At 41.2% G+C, this 22,712-nt stretch overlaps 2 protein-coding genes across 7 annotated transcripts in view; both read left to right on the top strand.

Moving 5' to 3' along the window:
• Positions 1-5,437, top strand: part of LOC142377140 (sodium-coupled neutral amino acid transporter 3-like) — a 47,366-nt gene extending 41,929 nt beyond the window's left edge. For all 6 annotated transcript variants that reach the window (XM_075460957.1, XM_075460954.1, XM_075460956.1 and 3 more), the window contains 2 exons: positions 1,057-1,160; positions 2,427-5,437. In XM_075460957.1, coding sequence (XP_075317072.1) covers positions 1,057-1,160; positions 2,427-2,531 — 209 coding nt within the window. In that variant the 3' untranslated portion in view covers positions 2,532-5,437. The remainder of the gene's footprint in view (positions 1-1,056; positions 1,161-2,426) is intronic.
• A 1,288-nt stretch (positions 5,438-6,725) lies between these two features.
• LOC142377139 (guanine nucleotide-binding protein G(i) subunit alpha-2-like) overlaps positions 6,726-22,712 on the top strand; it is a 66,214-nt gene continuing 50,227 nt past the window's right edge. The window contains exon 1 of the mRNA XM_075460951.1: positions 6,726-7,594. Within this exon, the coding sequence (XP_075317066.1) occupies positions 7,477-7,594 (118 nt within the window). The 5' untranslated portion in view covers positions 6,726-7,476. The remainder of the gene's footprint in view (positions 7,595-22,712) is intronic.

Genomic DNA, 22,712 nt, shown 5'->3' with positions numbered 1-22,712 from the left:
TGTATGTGACGTGTATCAGACTGACCTCGTATACGCCTTTCACTGTAGTTCCAGTGTGTAGGCAGTTCTGAAGAGACACTGAAAATACATCTTAGCTGCTGCGATGATGACAATGAAGGATTTTCTGTTCATTTCTGCAACTGAACGTGAGTTATAGCTGGATAACTTTCATGTCTTCCCTTTTCGAAAGAGGAGAAAGAGATATCAATCAGAGGTTCTTAGATTTGTCATGTCAAAGTCATATGCAAGATACTGAAACACAAATGTCCACTGATGCATTTATTTGTGTGTGAGAAGTGAGTGAATGGATCAATGTGAATTTTACTGTAAACCTCTTTGAGTGGTCAAGACAAGTACGAAACGTGCTATATAAATGCAGTCTATTTCCCCAAGTTCTCATTTTCGGCTGATTTACCACGATATGACCGCGTTGTGTATATTGCTCACAAACGGCAAAGGGCTGCTCTACATGTCCACGTGCATAATTTTTTTTGTATTTAGAAAATTTGGCACAATTTATATACAACAATTCTTTCTCCTTTCTGCTGTAGTGGTGCACATTTTACCATCTCAAAGGACAGATTACTTGAAAACAAAGTAGTTTATTTCTGGACAAAAAGTAATAAATGACCAAAGATGACTGAACCTACATGGAAGAAATATCCAAGACAAGCCAAATGACAAAACCCTCTGGTAAAGTGTGCACGTGTGGTTGCACATTAGACATGGTTTTTCAAACACCTGAAAAAGATAATTGCACTGTAAAGCTGTTGAGTTGCAGAGGATTAACATGGCTCAACGGTCACGTGAAGAAACCAGGCAGAGCATTATTATACATCACTTCTTTATTTTGAAATATTTCTTTAATCACTGTCTGTGTGTACTTAGTTCTATGTGGAAAAGCTTTCTGTCAGTATTCGTTAATAAATCTATTCTCCATATTTTCACCACGGTGCCAGCACACTAGCTGCGGGACATACTGAGAACTGAAGGGAGTGAGGATTAAAGAAGAATTGTTTCTTGCATAATTTAGTGCTTTGTAAATGTACTTTCCAGGTGCCACGTCTGCCCCCTGTCTCATATTCATCTTCCCTGCTGTCTTCTACATCCGTATTGTACCCAAAGAAGAGGAGCCACTGCGCTCGGTTCCTAAAATCCTGGTGAGCATCATTTGAAAATAACTGAAAAGTTTTGTATTTTCGATTAGTTCAGTTTATTCAATGGTATGAACATAGATCAAGTATCTGTAAAAGTTGCAGCTTCAGTTTATCGTACATGCTTTGTCCTGTTCATAGCTTTAGCATGTGTCTCAAAGGACCACGTGGGATCAGATCTCTCTTTCCTGCTCTATATTCAAATGAATGCATAGCCAACTAAATTCAAATAAAAAAAAAAAATGCATGGGTCCAATTTTTCAAACCTACATTTGCCTGCACCCGCAAATATCAGAATTGGAACCGACCATTTACCTGAAATTACCACATGTGACTAGCCAACAACCTCACATGAAACAAATAGTCAGTAATAGCCAGTTGTTCAAGATATAGCCACGAAACAATAGTATTGTAGTTTCCCATTACCGGCTCATGCATTACATTAATTAGACAAAACCATATAAAATATTAGAAATGATTTATTAGGTTAGTCTAGTTCCCATCTGTCAGTCATGTGGTTAAATGTTTTTTTCCAGTTTCGATTGTCTTGTCTTTGTGAGTTGTTTTGCACTCAGCTCAGGACTGAAAATGCAGAGCTTTTTTTTTTTTAAACAAATGGCATACAGATCAGTTGAGTGGGCGGCCACTGAATGTGGCTCAAGACATATTAGTGTTGACACTGCTGAATGTGGTCTGAGGGACGAGATCTCAATGTGCCATCAGCGTGTCCCTGGTGCATTTACGCCATTGCTTAGAGCAGTCCACTTAGGCTGAAATAAATGTACAAATGGTACATTTGAACAAAAACGGGGAGGATGAGGCTGAACAAAACTCACCTGACCTTGGCGATAGCGACATCAAAAATTCAACGGAAAGAATATGGCAAGAAATAAAAAGTATAGATTCATGGATGCGTTTTTTAATTTATATTTAACAGCTGTGTAGCCATGAATTAGTCGATCTGTTAGAGTTCAGAATGTAACATGTTTTCAGCTGTAGAACATCTAAATCAGTATCTCACACAATTCTGTAGAAAAAAAAATAGTATTCATCTGTACATTGTCATTGTTTTTTTTGAATTCTTAAATATTGATAGCAGCATCGGGGACAACACCAAAAATCCTTTCTTTGCCAAATTTCTCATCCTCACGAGGAAGAACCGGATATGAATGATGGGTCACCAGTCTTGATTTCACATGCATCCACATAATATTCCTCCACCCTTCTCTCCCCTCGTCCTCTGTCGCTCACTTGATCTCGTTTCTCTTGCAGGCCGCCTGTTTCGCTGGGATTGGCTTCCTGTTTATGACGATGAGTCTCAGCTTTATCATCATCGATTGGACATCGGGCAACAGTAAAGCCAGTAGTGGTCATTAAGCACCTTCCATTTGTTTGTTTTTTCAGGTTTTATATTGTTGATTTGCATCTGTGTTGTAATGTTACTGTTTTTACGTTCAATCATCTACGTTGAAGATGCCCTGTCTTTTCCATTAGAGAATATCAGCCACGGATACTAGAGTTCGTCGTGGCTCTCTAGGTTATTATAGGTCGAGGTTATTATACAGGTCACTGTACATCCTGCCAAACAACGACTGCCAATGCAGGCCAGTAAACTTTCTCGAGGAGCTGATAGTGAATTCACTCAGAGACCAGGCGTGTTGAGATTGACGGGGACGCTTGGAGGCTGTGCCTTGTGAGAAGAAAAATTCAAAACTGAAAAGCAACAATGTAGAAAGCTGCTTTCTCGACACTACCTGTGTTAAGCACGTGGCTGCTCTCACTTTCTGGGTTTTGTTCTAAGATAATCTACCATCTGCAAATTACTGCTTAGATTGTAACACACAGTCTGAGGCACCTACCTTTCAACCTCAGAATGAAATGTATCGATAAATTCTTTTAAGAGTTTTATGTCTATTACAATTATGATTATTATTCTAAGTTATTCGAGTAACTACATATTTTTCCACAATTTGCAGCTGCAGAGGAGAGCGATAATACAAGCTACTGCAAAGATGGAGGGATATGTTACAGGAGCAGTTCAGCATTTTGGGCGCTGCACTTACTTGCTTCCTCGGCGAGAGCTAAACGAGGAGATTGACGGCACACTTGTGTCACTAAATACAGTATGTGGCCAGTTAGTTCAGCTTAAAAGGCTAAATAAAATGTGAACTATTCCTTTAGGTGCGCCACCCTATCGGCCCTTTTCCACAAACTTGCGCTGCTGCTGTTTATTTTATGTCTTGGAGGTGTCAGCATCCTCACTTCTCAGTGAGCAGGGTGTAAACCCACACAGTGTGGAGCACAGTGACTACTTTTAGCATAACATTCCTGCCAGATAAAATGTAGGTGTATATTTTCTATCCTTACTTGATGAAAACCTCAGATGATGCAGCATAGACTGATTAGCTGCTCTCCAGCTCATGCTAAATGTGGCAGTCGATAGGTGATCGGCAGGTTTGAGTCAGGAACATCTTAAATCCTGTGCAGATACCACATCATGTGTAGAGTTGCATGTGTGGTGCAAAGAGTGTTTCCTTTTTCAGTATTACCACGTGAATGACAGTTGGGAATGGTACTGAAGACCACATCCATTGGATTGTACGGATGGAAGCGATAACTGCGAATAATGCTCAGTGTTTCTGATAACTGAGGCATGATGATTTGTTCCTGGAAGATTTAAAGTGTTGTTTCTGATCATTTACTGGGAGATGGATAACCAAAACACGTATGAAACGACGACGACAACAACAGGGTCACTTTCTGAGGTGCTTGGTATCAATTTGGCGACTGTAAATATTGCTGAGTCTAGCACAAACGTAAATCCTAACATTAATGGCACACACGAGATATCTGTCTCTTTAACAATCTTTAGAAGTTAGCAATAGCACTTTCTTTAGATAAGCACAACAATATATATCCATATATCCAGGTGAAATGCAACAGATTGATGTGACTATAGGGCATGCCCCGTCTGTATGACTTCTTGGCTCAGTTATTCAACCCAAGGTAGTGAGTTAGTAACGTATCAGTGGTTGTCAGACATTACTTGAAATGATTCCATTAAAGTTAGCTTCCCTGGGAGCCTCTGTGTTCATTAGTATACTCCTGGTTTGCTCCTAAGATACAGTGACTAAGTTATTGGATGTACTGTTGGAGGTCTTAAAGTGTCCGTGTTGTTTAAAAAAAAAAGAAGAAAACCCTGACTCCACTGTATTTGAACTATCGTACCGTTCTGCATTTGTGTTGTTTAACCTGCACCTATGCTCTGATCAGAAGTATAATTCTAGTGTTCGTCGTCCTCTACCATTGATAGATTAACTGTTTTTAAACTTCATGTTTAATGTGCGTGTGTCAGGTGAATCTGATTCAGTGATGAAAATGCAAGACGATTGTTTTTTCTTACATTTGTCTTTTATAATCAGTGATTTATCATCGGTGGTATGTTTTGGTTATGTCCGTCTTCCTCGCTGCTTCGGCAGACAGTAACCTACTAACTCAGAGGCGTTAATGAGCTTGCCTGCATTTCATAATTTCTAATGATAAACTCTCTTACACCAGACTACTATAAGTGCGGTATGGATAACTGAATACCGTCCTATTTGTTACTCGACGAACCTCTTTTAATCCATGTTTTATTTCATTATATCTATATATTTGGTTGTCTTTATGTATCCGTGTGCAGAGAAATCATCTGAATCAGCCACTGATGCATATATCAGTGTTTAGTGATATTCAACTGAAGTGAAGGCTGCATTTATCCCCTACTTCCTGTTCCCAGGTTGCCCCTTATTTTTTTGGTTGTATGCATCATCAAGCCATCAGGTGGATGAAATACCATGTGCTGCACGCACAAAAAAAAAAAAATCACCTCACAACATCCAAAAAAACTAGCGAGGCAACAGCATACAGGGACACGCTGTGTTAGTGGCTGATCCAAAATGATCTCTGAGGACCTCTGTTTAGATCTCAGTCCTACTAGCCTCCCTGTTCATGTGATTTCTGAAAAAGCCTATGATTGAATAGTGACATATTAAATATTGACATCGGCCAGGATTTATAAATAATGTATATATTATAAATGTATACCCTTTATATTCATATCTAGTTTATATATTGTAAATAGCAATCAAAGATTTAGTCAAATTAAATATATAAATGTAATCATTTTCAAAGTGCTTTTAAACCTTGTTGTCCTTCAATTCATGTCTATTTTCTTGTATCTCTATATATTTTAATATGTTGCTGGCAGTTATTGTACTGTAAACAATGTTGCAATAAAGATAATGGGGTAACATAACTTTGATTTATTTGATGTCTCTGATGTGACGAGCAGTGTTTGCTTAATTTACTTTATTACTTATTTGCAATTTAAATGCTAAAATAGTTTATTCCAATCTATAATTCATACACAAGTCTCATACACTCGTGTGACTGTGAAATTAATTAATTTTTTACTCGGGTCAAAGATAAGCAAACGGGCTATTGTCTGGTCGTTAGACAGCAACAGTCCACAAGGTGTCACTATAGAGCCGTGAAAAAAAAAAAGACTCGTGAGGCTCATCGAGCAACGCGATTTACTGTTAGGGTTTCACTAACAACCTAATTCAGGAATTAATGATGCAGTTTGGCTTTTGATACATGTTGAGTGTTGGTTTTGGCTTCATTCTTTCCAACTTAATTCTTTTTTTACTTTACATGTTCAAGATCGGCTGCTTTTCTCACACAATTCTATTCTCAAATAACAATCCTGACCTTAATTACTTCCATGAGCCAATTTAGACCACCATTTTCGACGTCATTTATCAGCCTAAAGCATAATTAAGTGTTGAGCAAAATTGGAGGTCACATGTACCCCCATGATTTGTGTTATTTCATATTTAATTGTTATTGTTTTTTTCTTCCTCGCTGCCTTTAAGTGCTGTTTTAAGATTGAAACTCTTACATAATACTCTCGTATTCAGCCAACCTAACACTTCCACCGCTTTGAATAAGAAATGGGTATAATCCAATGACATAACGGTGCTTAAATGACGTAAACTACTGTCATTTTTGTTTTGTACCATTGTCAAATCCTTCACTCGATGATTTTCAGTTGCTGCCACGTTCGTCTTCTTCACTTACAACATTTACTCTTTACAGAGTACTATGTATACAGTTTTGGTTATAGATCATTATGTTGGTAGAAATGATGTGTAAGGTTAAATACAGAGAAAAATGTGTTGTCTTATCATATGAAGCAGTGTTTAAAGTATTTCCGATAGATTTCAAACAGCCAAGAAATACACAGAAATACAAATTTATCTATATTAACATGCTGTCATATAATATCATTTCAAACATTATGCAATTTTTTTCTGCCAGCTGGCACTATCATGTATGACCGCTTATGTCATTTGTCAATCCATCATCTAAAAATCTTACCCCCAAATCATCAGTAAATGCACATATTTCCACCCCGAGAGCAACCGCTGGCAACCATTTTGACTACATTTCCCAAGAAACACCGGGGGTAGGCGTTTTTTTGTGTGTGTATGTTTTTTTTTCTTCCCCTTTTTCTTTTTAACTGGTGAAGGTTGGCCCTGCAGCTGCTGGGTTGGGAAGTGACGGCGCTGTCTCTCTGTTTTTGTCGGTTCGAGGGGAACTTCACGGCGGCTACGGGTGTGGCTTCAAACGTGATAAATCTCTACGCGGGGGGAAGAATGCGCAACGGCAGCTCGGATTAAGACAATATTTATATATTTATATATATATATATAGAAATGTGTGTATGAGATAGCTACTGAAGATTGAAAAAAAAAAAAAAAAAAAACCTTTGAAAAGTGTTGAGTGAGCGTCCGACAGCGTAAGTGGCAGCAGGGGGATCTGTGCGCTCGCTTTTCAACAGCTGGAATACTTTTCAACGCTGAACTTCGTTTTCGTGCGTTTAACCCGCTCTAATGATCCGCTGTGAGGACTAGCTCAAAGTCAGTCAAGAAAAGTTAGTCGTGCTTTGTTTCGGACTGATTTAAGCTCGCAAAAAAAGAAGGGAAAAAAAAGTACAAATGCTGACCGACTGACCGACCAGCCAAACGAGTTTTGGGGGATTTTCAAACGACTGCCAGGTATCAAACACCGTTCAAGGAAATTTCTCGTTTCTCATGATTTTCGTTCCCTCTCGCGGATGAACGGACTCCGTCACGTTTGTCGCAACTCGCCAAAAAGGGAAGTCGCCTTACTTCGTCGTTGAATATATATATATATATTTATATATATATATATATCTTTTTTTTTCCTGGTGATATTTTCCCACTAAACAGCAGACCTGAAGCGTGCACTGGGAACCATGGGCTGCACAGTTAGTCAGGAAGATAAAGCCGCGGCCGAGAGGTCCAAAATGATTGACAAAAACCTGCGAGAAGATGGAGAGAAGGCGGCGAGGGAAGTGAAACTGCTACTTCTGGGTGAGTTGTTTGTCACAACACCGACTCTGGTCGGCAAAAAAAGTACCTCGAATTGTGCAACATTAACATTTGAACAGAGTAGCACGCAGAAAAGTTCTCGTGCAGGTTGGGGTTTTTGTAGCCTGTGCTCAGTGTAGTATGACTTCTATATTTTCTTAAACGTGGTCTTCAGTCCCACCCAAAACGGCCAAGAGCAAGACTTTTTTTTCTCTCTTTCTTTCTTCTAAATATCTTCTAAATTATTATTTTTTTTTTAGCCCGAAGAGATAAACGTGTCACTGACACCGCAGAAATTCACATGTCAGCATGTCCTTGTGTGCTTTTGACTTAAGTCTGAGAAGTGCTTGGACACAAACACGAGGGCTGCACCGACGATGCCTGGGAAAGTTTGGAGTGGAAACAGCACCTCTGGAGTCCTGTCCAGCGAGGCTGCTTGGAAAATATAACAGCCGGTTTCATAACATGCTCAGTTTTCTTTTTTTCTTTTTTGTAAGCTTATTGGAAAGACAGTTTTTTTTTTTTTTTTTTTTAAAAGGGAGGTTAGGCAGGCAGATTTGTGAGTGTGGTTTTCTCACAGCAGGACTGAACTAAGGGGTCAGGCTTGGCAGGATCTGGTTGATAATGAGTGGGCTGGCGTTTGGATAGAGGGTGAACAGCCCTGACTGTTCCCAGCACTGGCTAGAACACACACACACACACACACACACACACACACACACAGCAGGAAGGACTGAGAAAAGGACTTTTTTTTTTTTTAGCCAGGCTTTATTGTGTCTCCCTGGTTCCTTTAATTTTCTGTTTGAGGAGTTTTTCATGTTGTTGCACACCGTACCAGCACTGAACCTGACGCTCTTTGATAGTTTAACTTTCCTGTTGGGGTTTATTTTGCTGTACGCTTGCTCGTGTCATTTTTAAAAAAAAATTTTTTTTTGTTTTCTTTTCTTCTTGCACTCATGTGAATCTTACAGAGTAAGCGGTGCAAAGAAGCGGAAAGAAAGGTTGCAGCGGTTCTCAAAGGGCCAGGATGAGCAGTCGTCATTTCACGTGGATGAAAAGTCTGCAGCGTTTTTTCTCATCTCGACTTATTTGCACTGCAAACACACCAGCCACTGCCTCGGGGGTACTCGGGTGCAGTTTATCATACTAACAAAGAGTTTGATTTTTAGATAAGTTGTTGAGGAAAAAAAAAAAAAGAAATTGTGATTTTTTTTTTTTTTTTTGTTTGTTTTTTTTTTTTTTTTTTTTTTTTTTTATTGAGCGCCTCCAGCTGAGCATAAAAACTGATTCTGATCTTGTCAACAGAGGAGTCAGTGACAACAAGGAAGCGGCTCATTTCTAGAAACGAGAAAAAGTTTGGACATCTCTCCACTTATTTCCGTTCTATAGCTCATTTATATCTTAAATGATACGGTATGTTAAGTGCGTAGATGTTTGGGGGAAACGCAGCTGCGTGTAGAAGACGGATGCAGTCACACTCTCTGGTATTTGGGTACGTTGCGTCTCCAGCCCCAGAGTCTTCCATTTTGAAGCTCAGGTTGTGAACAGCAGAGAAGTATAGACCAAACCGTCCACACATTCTCCAGAAATGGGTGAAATGGCCGTAGATTGTGTAGAACAGTGGAACGAAGTCGGTGGAACGAAGTCTGTGTCTCGCAGGCGAAAGCCCTTTAGTGGAAGCACCTGTGAGCAGCACTGCTGATGGCTGATGACTCCAGTAGATTCAAGTATTCTAAAATTGTCAACTTCTTTTGTAAGCTACTAAGTCATTATGTTTTTTTTTTATTTTTCCCAGGCCACTCAAAGATATGTACTTTTCACCAGTGAGTTTAAAGTGTGGCACCAGCTTCGTGCACTTGTCCAAATGTGGCCGCTTCTGGCTCCAAAAATTGCCCGATGGTGGTGGCCCAAAGCTAAAGCGAAGGCATCAAAATGATGGCTCACAAACAAGTGGGTGTGTTTACTGTTGCTAGGTTCAGTTTTTTGTTTTTGATAGTCTCATTAGGACAGACCTGCTTTTTTTTTTTTTTTTTATAAAAGCTTGTCCCAAGCAACAACTTGAGGAACGGCCATCTTTGGCACTTCAATGTTCTTCATTTAACGTATGAAAGCACTTAGTGCAGCTCGTGCATTTGGAAACCGTTTCTCAGGTCACCGAAGTGCGAATGAATTTGTTGTCGTGCCCCCGCTGACGAATGCAGAAAAGTAATCTTCAGTTGATACGCAACTCGCACTTTGTCTTTTGCTTTTGGCTCTTTGAAGAGGTGGCTGGCAAAGTTGTGCCCCGGGCTCGAAAGCTAATTACATACTCTGCCCTGTTGAGCAGGTTTCACGTCAGTAATTACCAATCTGGTGCGGTGAGTGACGGGTTGAGACAATTACAGGAGAGGTCTGAACCTGAACTAGGGGGGGTGTGTTTGTAAATTTGTGCTTTTTAAGACTGTGTCACCCAGGTAAGGGTTTTCCCTTCACGCATGCAGTTTGTAAAACGTGCTGCAGCCTGTGAAGCCTGCACCCACGCCGAGCGGTGACATCTGCATTCCAGTTATCTGAATGCGCTAATGGTACTCGAAAAAGTGAACGAAACAAAAATTTGCATGTGGATTTTGAACCCTCGCATGGTGTTTATATTTCCTTATGATTAGTGTATCATTTCGACCGAATAGGCTTTCATGGAGCATTGACTGAAGGATGCCTTGTTAAAGCCTACAGCTGCAGCTGAAATAACAGTCAGTTTCTTGACTGGAAGGATGTGTGATAGAGGTGTGACATCCTTCCAGGTGTGGCACAGCACACCTCCATGTGTGGCTTTCTTAGCTGTCAGCTGAAACATTGTCTCACAGCTTCCCTCATGTTAGTCGGGCGATTTTTGTCTAGTAAACCATGAATTGAACGACCCGAAGAGGGGTTAAGAATAAGCTTTCTTTTTTCATTTTTTTTTTTTTTTTTTTTTTTTTTTTTTTACGGGCAGGCACAGATGGAAATGAAAGGCCTCTGTTTGAATCAATCGTGACTGCTGTTGTTCAGCAACTTTCAGAAAGCCTGACCACAAAAAGGCTAATCAAAGTATTGGCCCTTTTAATATTTTAAAGGCTGTAAACAACCAAATGTAATTAGACATTTCCATGGTAACTGCTCAGGTTGATTGTTCCTCACTGAAAAGAAAGCTGTGTGAGATTGTTTTGTCTTGTTAGCTGTCCCCAGAGAAAGCCATTGGTTAATGTAGCAGCGAGGGATTCATGCCGTTGAGGCCCGAGCCCTCATTAACAGGAAGGAAGCGCTCGCTCACAGCCTTCCCTGCTGATTCTGGTCTTTGATTGACATCTAATATCCTCTCCGTAGGGGTAGGCGATATGGGCAAAAAAAAAAATCTCGATATTTTTTAGGATTTTCACGATAAAGATATTTTGACGATATTTTAAAAAAAATTCAAACTTGCGTTAAGATCACAATAAAATGAACATAAGCATGCAAGTCTAAGTACACACGCCTGGTACAGTGAAACTGCGAATGGCTCATTAAATCAGTTATGGTTCCTTTGATCGCTCTACTGTTACTTGGATAACTGTGGCAATTCTAGAGCTAATACATGCAAAATGAGCGCTGACCTTCGGGGATGCATGCATTTATCAGACCCAAAACCCATGCGGGGTGCCTCTCGGGGTGCCCCTGCCGCTTTGGTGACTGATAACCTCGAGCCGATTCTCAGGCTACTTCTCCCTCCGGAGAGGGAGCCTGAGAAACGGCTACCACATCCAAGGAAGGCAGCAGGCGCGCAAATTACCCACTCGGGGAGGTAGTGACGAAAAATAACAATACAGGACACTTTAAATCCTTTAACGGGGATCAATTGAAGGGCAAGTCTGGTGCCAGCAGCCGCGGTAATTCCAGCTCCAATAGCGTATCTTAAAGTTGCTGCAGTTAAAAAGCTCGTAGTTGGATCTCGGGATCGAGCTGACGGTCCGCCGCGAGGCGAGCTACCGTCTGTCCCAGCCCCGGCCTCTCGCTGTCCCAGCCCCGGCCTCTCGCTGGCCTCTCGCTGTCCCAGCCCCTGCCTCTCGGCCCCCCCTCGATGCTCTTAGCTGAGTGTCCCGCGGGGTCCGAAGCGTTTACTTTGAAAAAACTAGAGCGTTCAAAGCAGGGCGTGGTAAGGGCAGAGGACCACTGGCGCCGCACTTTATTGATTTTTGGCGATTGAAAAAAAAAAACAAAAAAAAAAACATTTTTTTTTTTTTTTTTTGCCTATATCTCGATATTGCAAAATTACTCATAGTCAAAACAACATTCACGATAATTTCGCAAACGATACATATCGCCCACCCCTACCTCTCCGTCTTCCAAAGAACACTCGAGTTTATCTCCTCTGTTCTTTGCTGTCTTAACCTTTTATTCTTTTTCAGCTTAAAAAAAATAAAAAATAAATAAATAAATAATTTTGTTAATGCTCGGCACAAACGAATGTCCTGTTGACAGCATGTAGCGTTTTAGCCGTAGTAGTAGGACGCGTCTCGGCATGATTCACTGTAAGCGCTTTAAACACACAGCGCACACGCCTCACGCTAGGCGTCCACTATTCCGGCACGTCAAGCCGTATCCAACGCATTCAATTAATTTTCAATGAAATCCGGCCGATCGTTGTCGCCGTGCTCGCAAAGCATGCTGGGATTCCGGCACGGCGAGCGGGGGACTTGCGGCACGTCAAAAAGTTGGGCTCGCTCGAAGTTTATGCAAATTTGCCACGGCAGCCGTAGTGCGTTATCCAATGACTGTAGATCATGTGATCTCCTGTGTCGGCTCAGCAGCAGCAGCACAGCAGCTCTCCTCGCTCGCAGATCCACAGCCATGGTGAAATACGAAATAATTTTCCATTGCTGACGATTTATACACATTAATTTCCCTCCAAAACTCAAATTTTTAGAGGGAGAAACTTCGGTTGGTTAAAATCACAAGTTATTTACTTTCCCCCGGAGCCCGTATGTTCTATCTACAACTTCGTATACAGGCCCCTCTGTACACACCCACTGCAGTAGCAACACGGCGAGACTAGGCATCCAATCCGGCGAGTTGCGTTGACGTGCCGGAATAGTGGACGCCTAGCCTCAGTTGTACACGGACGCATTCGCTCTGAGGCTTGACAGGCAGAGCCGTTATGTAAATACGTCGGCATACTGACTGGATGCGTGCATGCTGCCTCTGGACACGGTCAAGAAGCATCGACAGCCACCACTAATCTATAGGCACTTTACTTTAAAAAAACAAACAAAAACTGTTCATTGTGTGTGTGCATACAAACGAGTGTGAAGTGGAACGCATGCCCTTTCCTTAGACCTGTCGGCTTGACGAAGCAGAGCTGAAAAATAAAGCGAACACGCTTATTAGGACGTATTGCGACGCGCAAAGCACGTTCCGCACGACGTGTTTCAGATTCAGTTTATGACTTGGTCACCCCTCGGCCTGGATTCCACAACACGGCTCTTCGTGGTCACAGCCGAGCAGCTGCCATGTTTGCCGACGTCGGTTTCGCAAGGAGTTGCATTCGCAGCTGCTGTGATTCGCGATCAACTTGTCAAATCGGAAATGGGGCTGTTGTGATTCGTAAAGCTTTAGTACACGATTATTTGTTTGCAGGACGGGTCCACAGGAGCTACAGCCTTTTTAAAAGAAATAAATTATTCTAGATTTTTAATTTTTAATTTTTTTTTTTTAAATCAAATTTTTTTCCCCCAAATAAATGTTTTCCATCGTTTGAATATATTCAGTAAACTTGAAATAAAAGCTCAACGATACCATTCAGAGCGCCTTGTTTCAAATAATTTTTAAATTGTTTTAGGTATTTGGCTACTTTACAAAGGCTTTTCACAAAATTTCCCTTTGCAAATTTGTCTGTTGTGTGTCAGTAATTTTTAGCTGTATTTGCATGTCACTGATGAAATGCACAGTTTTAACTTTCCTCACAGGAAACACATTAAAATTCATGTAAACCCTTGGAACAATGGGGCGCGGTATAAATTGAAGGCTTCAGAATGCACCATGTGGTTGATGATCGGTATCATCGATTGGCTGATCCTGCTTCATAAAACAAATCTCTGAAATGCTACACTTGCACTTTAAATGCTTCGATTGAGCAATTTTCCCAAAGCTTGGCATCGAAGACACGGCATCGATTGTGAAGTGAGGCTACCATTTGTGAACGGCAATCATTGTGTTTGACTGCGCTTCGAAAAGGAGGGAACGATCCTCCGTCAAAACCAATTTCTCACGCCTCATCGGGTTAAAGTGATGCCATTTGAGACAGAGGAAATACACACACTGAAACACAGTGAAACGTTTTTTCTTTAAATGGGCAAACTTAAATGGTTACACCTCTTTCTGTCAGACTGCTGTGGCAGCGTTCGCTTTAAGAGTGGAGTTGCAGCGGCACGACCTTAAGTCTGCACCACAGTAATCTGTTTACTGTAGATGGTCATGTTGGATGACTGCACAAGGTGACACATTTTGTTGCCGGCCAGCCCGTGTGGTCAGCACCTCCCTCTTATTAAAGCTGGTAGCAGAGCTTAGTGAGTGTCAGGTGTAATTACAGTCGGCTCATTATGCAGAACTTGATTTGGATGGAGAAAACTATCTTGACTGACCTGTTCCCTGGGGGGGACAGCTCTGTGCGGTCAGTACTTCTTTGACAGCAGGGGACACTTTTGCACGTTCCCTCCAAAAAAACAAAAAAAAAATTCTAATTTGAAGCACACTTACTTAGCAGTTTGGATTTAACAAAACTATTAAAAGAATGAGCTGCTGCCTTGTGTTTTTGGACGACCTTGTTTACTCGACAGTCTGCACCACAGTGCTGCCCAATTAGCCGTATGACGTTCTGGATGTCAGTTCTGTGAATGTGTCTGAAGGGGCTGAATATCCTGCAATTACAGGGAGAGCTCTGAAGATAAGACCCGCTCCTACAGACTGCTAGTCTCAGCGCGGGTCCACGGAGACCGTGCTACAATATTCTCTCTTGCTCTGGAAATAGCGATATCTTAGACCGACCCCCCCCCCCCTCCACCGCTGCCTCGAGCGCACATCTCCGTCTAACTCTTACACTTCTCCTGACATTCCAGAGAAACGCTATAGCAGCGTACAAGAGAGCATGTGTAGTCTTTGTATGCAGGGTATCTGCTTTGGGTGCATCTCCCCGAATTCAACTTATTTACGGACTCCACGGGGTGTGAAGACAGGCAACCAGATTACAATCCTGCGTGCCCTTTCCTCCTGATTTGTCGGGGGGGGGGTGTTAGTAGATACTGCAGCATGTGGGCCTGCAGACTCCAGTACAGAAAGAGGAATTTGGCCATTTGCAACAGTCCACAAAAGACTGAAAAGGATGTTTTATGGATTTAAGGATCCATTCAAAGAAAATTTCAATGTAATCTAAAGGTCTTCTAGCCATGCAGATGTTTTTTTTTCTTTCATCTGCTGTGCACCCTCATAAAATATTTGATACAATGTTAGATTAGTCCATTGCAAAAGCATGCAGTGTAATTGTTGGTGCATAATACATTAAATATAGACAAATCATAGGCTGTCACCTTCTGATTAACAGATAAAAGTTGTTGGGCAGTTTCTTACGTGCGAGTCAATACAAGTGCAGTTAAAGAATTCAGGTCTTGTGACTGATAACAGCAGACCTAGACAGACCAGCAGCATTGTTTCCAGTAAATTCAGTACAAACGGGAGAAATGGTGACATGGCTGGCATCAGAGATGGAGAATCGACACATGTCGCTCAGATCACAGATTTCAGATCGGAGAAATGACTTAAGGTACCACTGATTTTTGCACAAGAACATGCAGATGTGTCCTTTTCGGTTGGCTGAAAATCTGATGGGTGAAAGTTTGTGTGGAAGTGGGAACGTCCCGACCTGTCGGGGAGTTGATTTTCCTGTAATAATGTTGGGGAATTGGTTGTTGAAATTCAAAAGGTGAGTTTTTGTTGCAAACACAGCTTAATAGAAAAGAATAAAAGTGATTGAAAATGTGGAAGTGACATAAGTTGAGCAGCATAATGATTCAAAGCATCCTGCTAAAAAGGATATTTTGCCCAGACGGCAGTCGGTCTTAGAATGCCTCCAAGTGTCCTGACCTAAATCCCAGAGAGTATCTACTTCTTTGGAGTACATCGTGGGGGATTTGAGAGGGAAAAAGTGTTGATGTGCTGAAAACTTGGCTTCTTTTCTTTTAAGTTTTAATTGATTTCTTTCCCATTTTTGCTGAAGAAGCATTTTTTCCACTAATAGTTGCCTTCTGCTTTGACATACTGTTATCTTTACTGGAAACGTCCTGGTATCTTTTGGAGCCACTGTATATTTTTCCCCTCAGGCTAGAGAAACCTTTTCACCCTTAACCGTTAATGTCCAAACATGATCGACATTGTTGTGTCAGTCTGTACAGTGCTCGCTGCAATGCTGCTTGTTTTGTCGGAGTCTTAAAGAAACACGGCTCACTCCCCAAGTTCATGACCCGTTTTCGTAGCATCACCACTGTTGTCGAAGTTGCCCTCTCGCTGACGTCCCCACGTGCCTTTGGGCGGTGGGGAGTTCGGCCTTTGGGGCTTTCTTTGCCTGACCATGCCATTAAGCACACACAGAATAAACCATTATACCCTCTTTCCCCTCCCACAATCCATTTCCTTTTTCGTTCCATGATAGGAAATGAGCTCACTTCAATTCTCCTCCATGCTCGTCGGGTTATCCTGTCATTTGTCTGTGCTGGAAGGCCCAGTGTTCCTGGCTCCCCCGGGGACCAGCCTCTACTCACAGCTCTGAGCCTATATGTGAAGGGACAGCTGAAGCACACTTTAACATAGAAAATTGCTCTGGTTTTCAGTGGAAACATTTGGTACCTAATAGAAATGTCATGGAGAACTGGATCGAACACGGACGGATGGTGAGGTCGGAATGGAAAAAAAGATGGCTGAGCGGTTGCTTTGATAATAAAGGACAAAATCATTACGGGGGAAGCTCATAAAATGCTGTGGGAAGATGGAACCAGAAGGTGGTCCATAGTTCATATTTAATGGAGCAGATTGAGCATGTATGTATGATCAGCCAGGCGGCCTCATTCAAGCACAAATGTCAGCGCTGTGCTTGTTCATGGCGCAGCAATGATTTGATCCTTTCAAACACCTCCTATCTTTTTGAATTAAGTCGTGATCTGGACTGTAGAGGACAAGCAGTGGAATTCAGGAAAGGGAACGCTGGTGACGAGTTAAGCTACATCAGTTATTTCCTCTGGCCAAAAGTCATCAATGATAGCCATGATTGTTTTTTTTAAGAACTCGATGGTTTGCTCTTGTGGTGTAAATATTAGTTTGTCAGGGAGGTTCCACTCTGCCAGATGCAAGTTCAAACTGCTCGTCGTCTCTCTCCAGAGTGCTACAGTTGTGCCTCATTTCTGTAAAAGATTTGTAGCAACCAAGTCAGGTTTTTTTTTTTTTTTTTTTTTACTGACTACTTTCACTTGATCTCACCCTTTAAATGCTTTCAACTACTGTTGGCCTTTGCTAGTCTTGTGGGCTCATCTGTGTCCGTGCTGTGGAGAAAGTCAACCAAAGTGAGGTGCCTAACATAACTTAGAACAGCAGGAATCAGTGGGAGGGGGACAGATGTCAGGTGTAGTTTCCGTGTCACATTGATTCAGGGCATGCCCCCCCCCCCCCCCGGCTTCCCCTCCATCGGGGCTCAGAGTGATAATGTTGTCACAGCTGTACTGTAAGTGAAAGGATAATTCATGACTTTATTGTTGCTCACACCTCACTGACAAATGAACAAATACATGTATTGTAATTTCTGCTCTTTCATTTTTCACAAAGTTTCAATATTTGCTTTAGTCTGTAATAAGGCGTTTATTCTTCAGTTATTTTCCCCCTGTCAAACCGAAACTACATGTTTCTGACACGACTCAACTATGATTGACCATTCATTTTAATGCAAGTCTAGCTTTGACCTCAGTGGATATTTCTCAGAGTCGGACTACATGGAGGGTTTCCATCATTAACTTATATATGATTATTTTTTGTTACTCCCTTAATTCTCAATGAACTCGAGCTCTATTAGGTTAATGGTAGACATCCATATAGTCATATTACCGGAACGAAACAATTGTGTTGCCACTCTCATGGTTTGGCTTTCAGATCACCTCAGCAGGTAGTTGTTAGGGCTGCTGAGCTCTCTTAATGGATTTGGCTTATATCGTTTTCACTGCGAAATAACTCCAGGAATGTAATAACGATTGCACAAAGACTCAAGCTGGTTGAAAAAGATTTGTCAAGAAACTCGAGTTATGATTCGGATAAAAACTAAGGATTCCCTCTTTGCAAATGACTTTGTACATCAGAGAGACTGCGCTCACTTTCCAAAACTAATCAAAATTTCCTTCTGTTCTTCTAATTATTTCCTCTGTGGGTGAAAGTTATTTCAGTTATCAAAAAAGAGCTGCGCATACGGAGAGGTAGATGAGGCAAGAACTATCACTCTTAGATCTTGTGTAAATCTTCTTATGTTCATGTTGAATTTTCATAAAGGCGCTTCATGATGTGTGTGCTGCACTTTATACTTAAGCATGTGTTGGATTCCTGTATCGGATTGCATGTATCTGATGAATTTCCCCCCGCAAGGCTTTTTCTCCATCTAAGTCCTCCCTTTTTCTTTTTTTCTTTTTTTTTTTTTTGTTACCATTTTTGATCATGATTGCAGACTGTGCCGCAGATGTAGCTGATGTCATTTCCTGTTTCTGCGCCCCCCCTCACTTCCTCTTTCAGCTGGCTGCATGTAAGAGAAGTAAATATGAGTCTTTTGTTTGACTGGTTGAGGAAACCAGCACACCCATCCTGTCAGTTGCCTGGTTCTGGTCTACAGATTGTCAACGAGGCTTTAACAAGTAACAGTGAAGATCACTTAAATAAGTCTAGTACAGACTTTTTTTTTTTCCTGAAAGTAAAAGTCCTGAAAGTAACAGGACTTTTAAAAGGTGTTTGCTATGATGCACGAGGACTGTTCTTGCTTTACTTCTCCACATACTGTATTCATCAGTGTTGTGACTTAAAGCTGGAGCATTTTTTTACATATTGCTTGAAATACTCTTCACACCCCCATTGCAACCAATTAATTAAAAGTTTTGACACAAATGTGAAAAGTTTTAGTGGCCTCTAGAATGTACAATCCAGGAAAAACACTATCCAATCATACTGAACTGCAATCTGCTCCTCCCTCCCCCTCCTTCCCCCTGTGCGCGTACCCTGCTCTGTGAACGAATTACGCGTCCAGAAGCTTGGCAGGAAGCTAAACTAGAGCCAGCTTGGCTAGCACCTAGCATTATTAAACGTATAGTTAGCATATACTAAATACTAAATACGGCAACGATCGATGCTTGCTGTCAGAACAGCGCTCGTGCACCTTCGTGCTCGTTCATGTACTCTAGAGGCGTGCCTTCGGGGGGAAAGTGAAGAAAAGGGTTGGGACTTTTGACCTGTGTATTTTCAAAATGCAGCTTCGCTGGACTCAAAATCCAGGATCTCCTACCCTACCTTTAACACACTCCTCAAGCCAAAATGATAAAAATAAGCGATAAGGATGATAATGAAAACAATAACGGTTATAAACACTCTTTAAAGAAGCAAGGCCCAGTTGAGAAATGTCAGCAAGTCCCGGGCTACACAAGCTCAGTCGTGCCGTGTTGTTGCGTATGTGGATGTGTACATTATTATTGAGTGTTTTAGTGTGGCGTATATAGATTTTTATTTTATTTTTTTTACATCTGGGATCCGGACCGGCATGTCGTCAAGTGCGACACATGAACAAGCACTAAAATGAAAGATCAATATGGTTGTAGCCAGGGGGTTTTAAACACCAGCACTTATTGAAATGCACAGGGAAGACTAGACTGCAGCAGAGCCGTCTAATAGCTCTGCCTTGTAGATCATGTTCTCCGTGGCTGTGACACTTTCTGTTATGAAATGGTGTTTTATTAGTTTTGCATGTCGAGGCCTGCTGCCGCGTCATCTCCCTGTGAAGAGTCTGCATTTGGAGACATTACAGTAATAGAACTTTTGTTGACGTGCCTATTAAAAGCCTAAAGTGGTTGTTAAAATGCTTTTCAAGTTAAATAAGTGGTGAAGGTTCTGTTGTGTTGTACAGCGCTATGCAAAGTACACACTGGAGCGCAGTATCGGGAAAGGGAGTTATTCACAAGACTAAATGTGCTCTGAATATTAAAGTAGTGGCTATTTTCTGCATAGTCATAATTGGGTTTTATAGGAAACGTTTCACAGCATAGCGATATTGATAATTGTTTTTGGTTTTTTTTTTAGACCATGGATTCTTATGACCTATTGAGAGACCCATACATATAATCTATGTTGATACATCTGGCTTTCAGTGACAATTTTTGTCTAAATGTAGAGAGAATAGAGGCTTTATGCAGGCAGAAATGCTCGTCTCACACAAGTTTTCACCTGAAATTTCCTCTTCAAGGTAGGCAGAAAATGCTGACACTGCTGCTGCTTTTCAGAGGCTCTCTCACTGAGGGGGATTATATCTCCCAGGAAGGTTCTAATCAAACCTGCTGGCAACTCTGTGGCTGCTCTCAATCTGATGCTGCTGAGTGTGCATGCGTTAGTGTGCATGCGTTAGTGCCCATGAAGTGCGTTTCATGACGCCAGCTCATGTTACTGCTTTTTGTTTTTTGGGGATCTTGAAATGAACACAACAGCGTGTATGCATACAGTTCACTGTAGTTGTGCATATATGTATGTATACTACGTACTAACAAGACTCATGGTGGATATACCTTGGTTAAAAAGCTCAGTAGCACCTCAGGGCTCTAGAGTGCGACCAATTTGGTCGCATGTGCGACCTATTTTCTCAATGGTGCAACTAAAAAAAAAATGTGTGTGCGTGTAGGTTTGAACACGAGGATCCTGTAGTCAGACAGAGAGGTGATGAACCCGTCAGATAAACAGTGGATGATGTATAGTGGGTGATAAGATGAAAAGAACGATTGACAACTTTTTCGTTAAGTTAAGGACTGATTCGTCCGAAAATAACCACAACCAATGCTCTGACACGGAGCCATCAACCTCCCACGTTATGTCAGGCCCTGGTCCGGAGCTAGCATCAGATAATGAGCCACATGCGATCGACTCTGAGCCAGAACCAACCGAAATTAAAAGGGGTAAAGTGTATACATTTCGAAGAGAGTGGCTCGACCAGATTCCCTGGTTAAGATGCAGTAAAACCGATAATATAATGCACTGCATTTACTGTAAAGTGTGGCAATAGTGCATTTGTGACTGGTTCTGATACATTTCGAATTGAAACGCTGAAAAAGCACAACGTATCTATGAAACACATTACCTGCTCAGTGTCCCCTCTCCCCGCTGCCTTTCAGCGGCAGGCAGCAGCAAACACATCATCGGACGAGGCCGAGATGATAATCAAGTTTAACGTTGCCTACCATATTGCAAAAGTTCCCTTCACTAAGTTCAAGTCCGAAATAATTCTTTAGAAGAAAAATGGCTTGAACATAAACCCGACGTACAGCAATGATGTCGCGTGCGCGCAATTTATAGGAGTCATCGCAGATACGTTGAAAAAAAAAAACGGCGTATGTGCTAATTGTGAACAGTGAGTACATGATCAGGAATGCGTCAGTGTGTACGGCCGTATCTTGAGGAGAGGAAGACCGGTGAATATACTTATATATATATATATATATATATATATATATATATATATATATATATTTAACCCAAGTACAGGAGTTGGCCATCCGAGGGGCATGTGACTGCAATGGAGGATAGTCCATAAGACATTGAGCCATGAGATGTTCAGTTTGAACTCTTAAAACACTTCAATCCAATCAATTTTAATTTAGATTTTCTTTTTATTTAATTTATCTTGAGATGTTTTAAGTTTAAATTTCCAGTCAGTGAAGCACTTTAAGCACCAACACTTTTTCAGTAAGTTTCAATAAGTAGTTTGTAAGTTAAGTTCAGTAAGTTTGTAGAATTGGGCTTCAAATAAAGAACTTTATTTTGACCAGATTGCTAGTTGATCGTTTACAAGTCAATATTGCCTATATGGACAACGATTTAAAAATAAATAAATAAAAAAAGTGAACCTGTAAAACTGCGGTGTTAAATGCAATGCGTTTGAAAATTTGGGTGCACCTAACTTTTGTGCTAGTGCACCTAAGAAAAAAAAGTTGGGTGCAACCAGTGCAAAAAGTTAGTCTAGAGCCCTGCACCTTTTTTTTTTCCTTTTTATTTTTCTAGTTCCACTTAGCATTTCATCTGAAAGCAACTGGTCTAACATTAGCGGTGATTTGGATGTAAGGAGAGTGACTGTGGGGAAATTCCCAGGGGGATTAGTTCATTGGTTCCTCTCAAACAAGGTTGGTTTCCTTGAAATGATCCAATCAGTATTGTTAAATATGTGTCAACATGCTTTCTCATACATGGTATCACTCCCAGACTTCTGAGATATCACGATCCAGAGAGTTATTCATTTCACCAGCGCGCAGCAAGGATGCAGATGTTAGGACTTTAAGTGTAAAGAGTACTTACTTTTGTTACTTTTGTAAATCCATAGTAGAATAACAAACCGCACGTCAGGCCTAACTTTTGGATCTTCGCTAGTAAATTCCATTTTAATGGCCAATATGGAAATCAGTCTTTCTATACTCTTTTTTTTTTTTTTTTTTTTTTTTTTTATTATTATTATTAATTTTTTCTTTAAAAAGTAAAATGCAACATCTGTGCCACAGGCTTGAAAAGCTCTCTTCCGTGCTCTGTTGAGTTGTCGAATGTCAGTTAGCCGGAGGTTAGGAAAACTAATAAGTTGGAAATATTATGGTCTTATCCACGTTATTAAGAATTCTTTCCCACCGACAGCAGAGCTCATTGTGGTTCGGACGATGCCTGTTCATGTAATCATTGTGATTGCGCTTTGGCAAAAATGAGAATAAGAACCCAGTGGATGCCATTTGTTGTGGGCCTTGTGCTACAGAGAAGGTGAGCAATAGAAAAGGTGTTTGAAACCAGTGAATTATTTATCCCTGCTGCAAACACAAACAGTGGC

This window comes from Odontesthes bonariensis, chromosome 3 (assembly GCF_027942865.1).
Source record: "Odontesthes bonariensis isolate fOdoBon6 chromosome 3, fOdoBon6.hap1, whole genome shotgun sequence".
Classification (NCBI taxonomy): domain Eukaryota; kingdom Metazoa; phylum Chordata; class Actinopteri; order Atheriniformes; family Atherinopsidae; genus Odontesthes; species Odontesthes bonariensis.
Note: the sequence above shows the minus strand (reverse complement) of the source record. Positions and strands in the feature narration are given on the sequence as shown.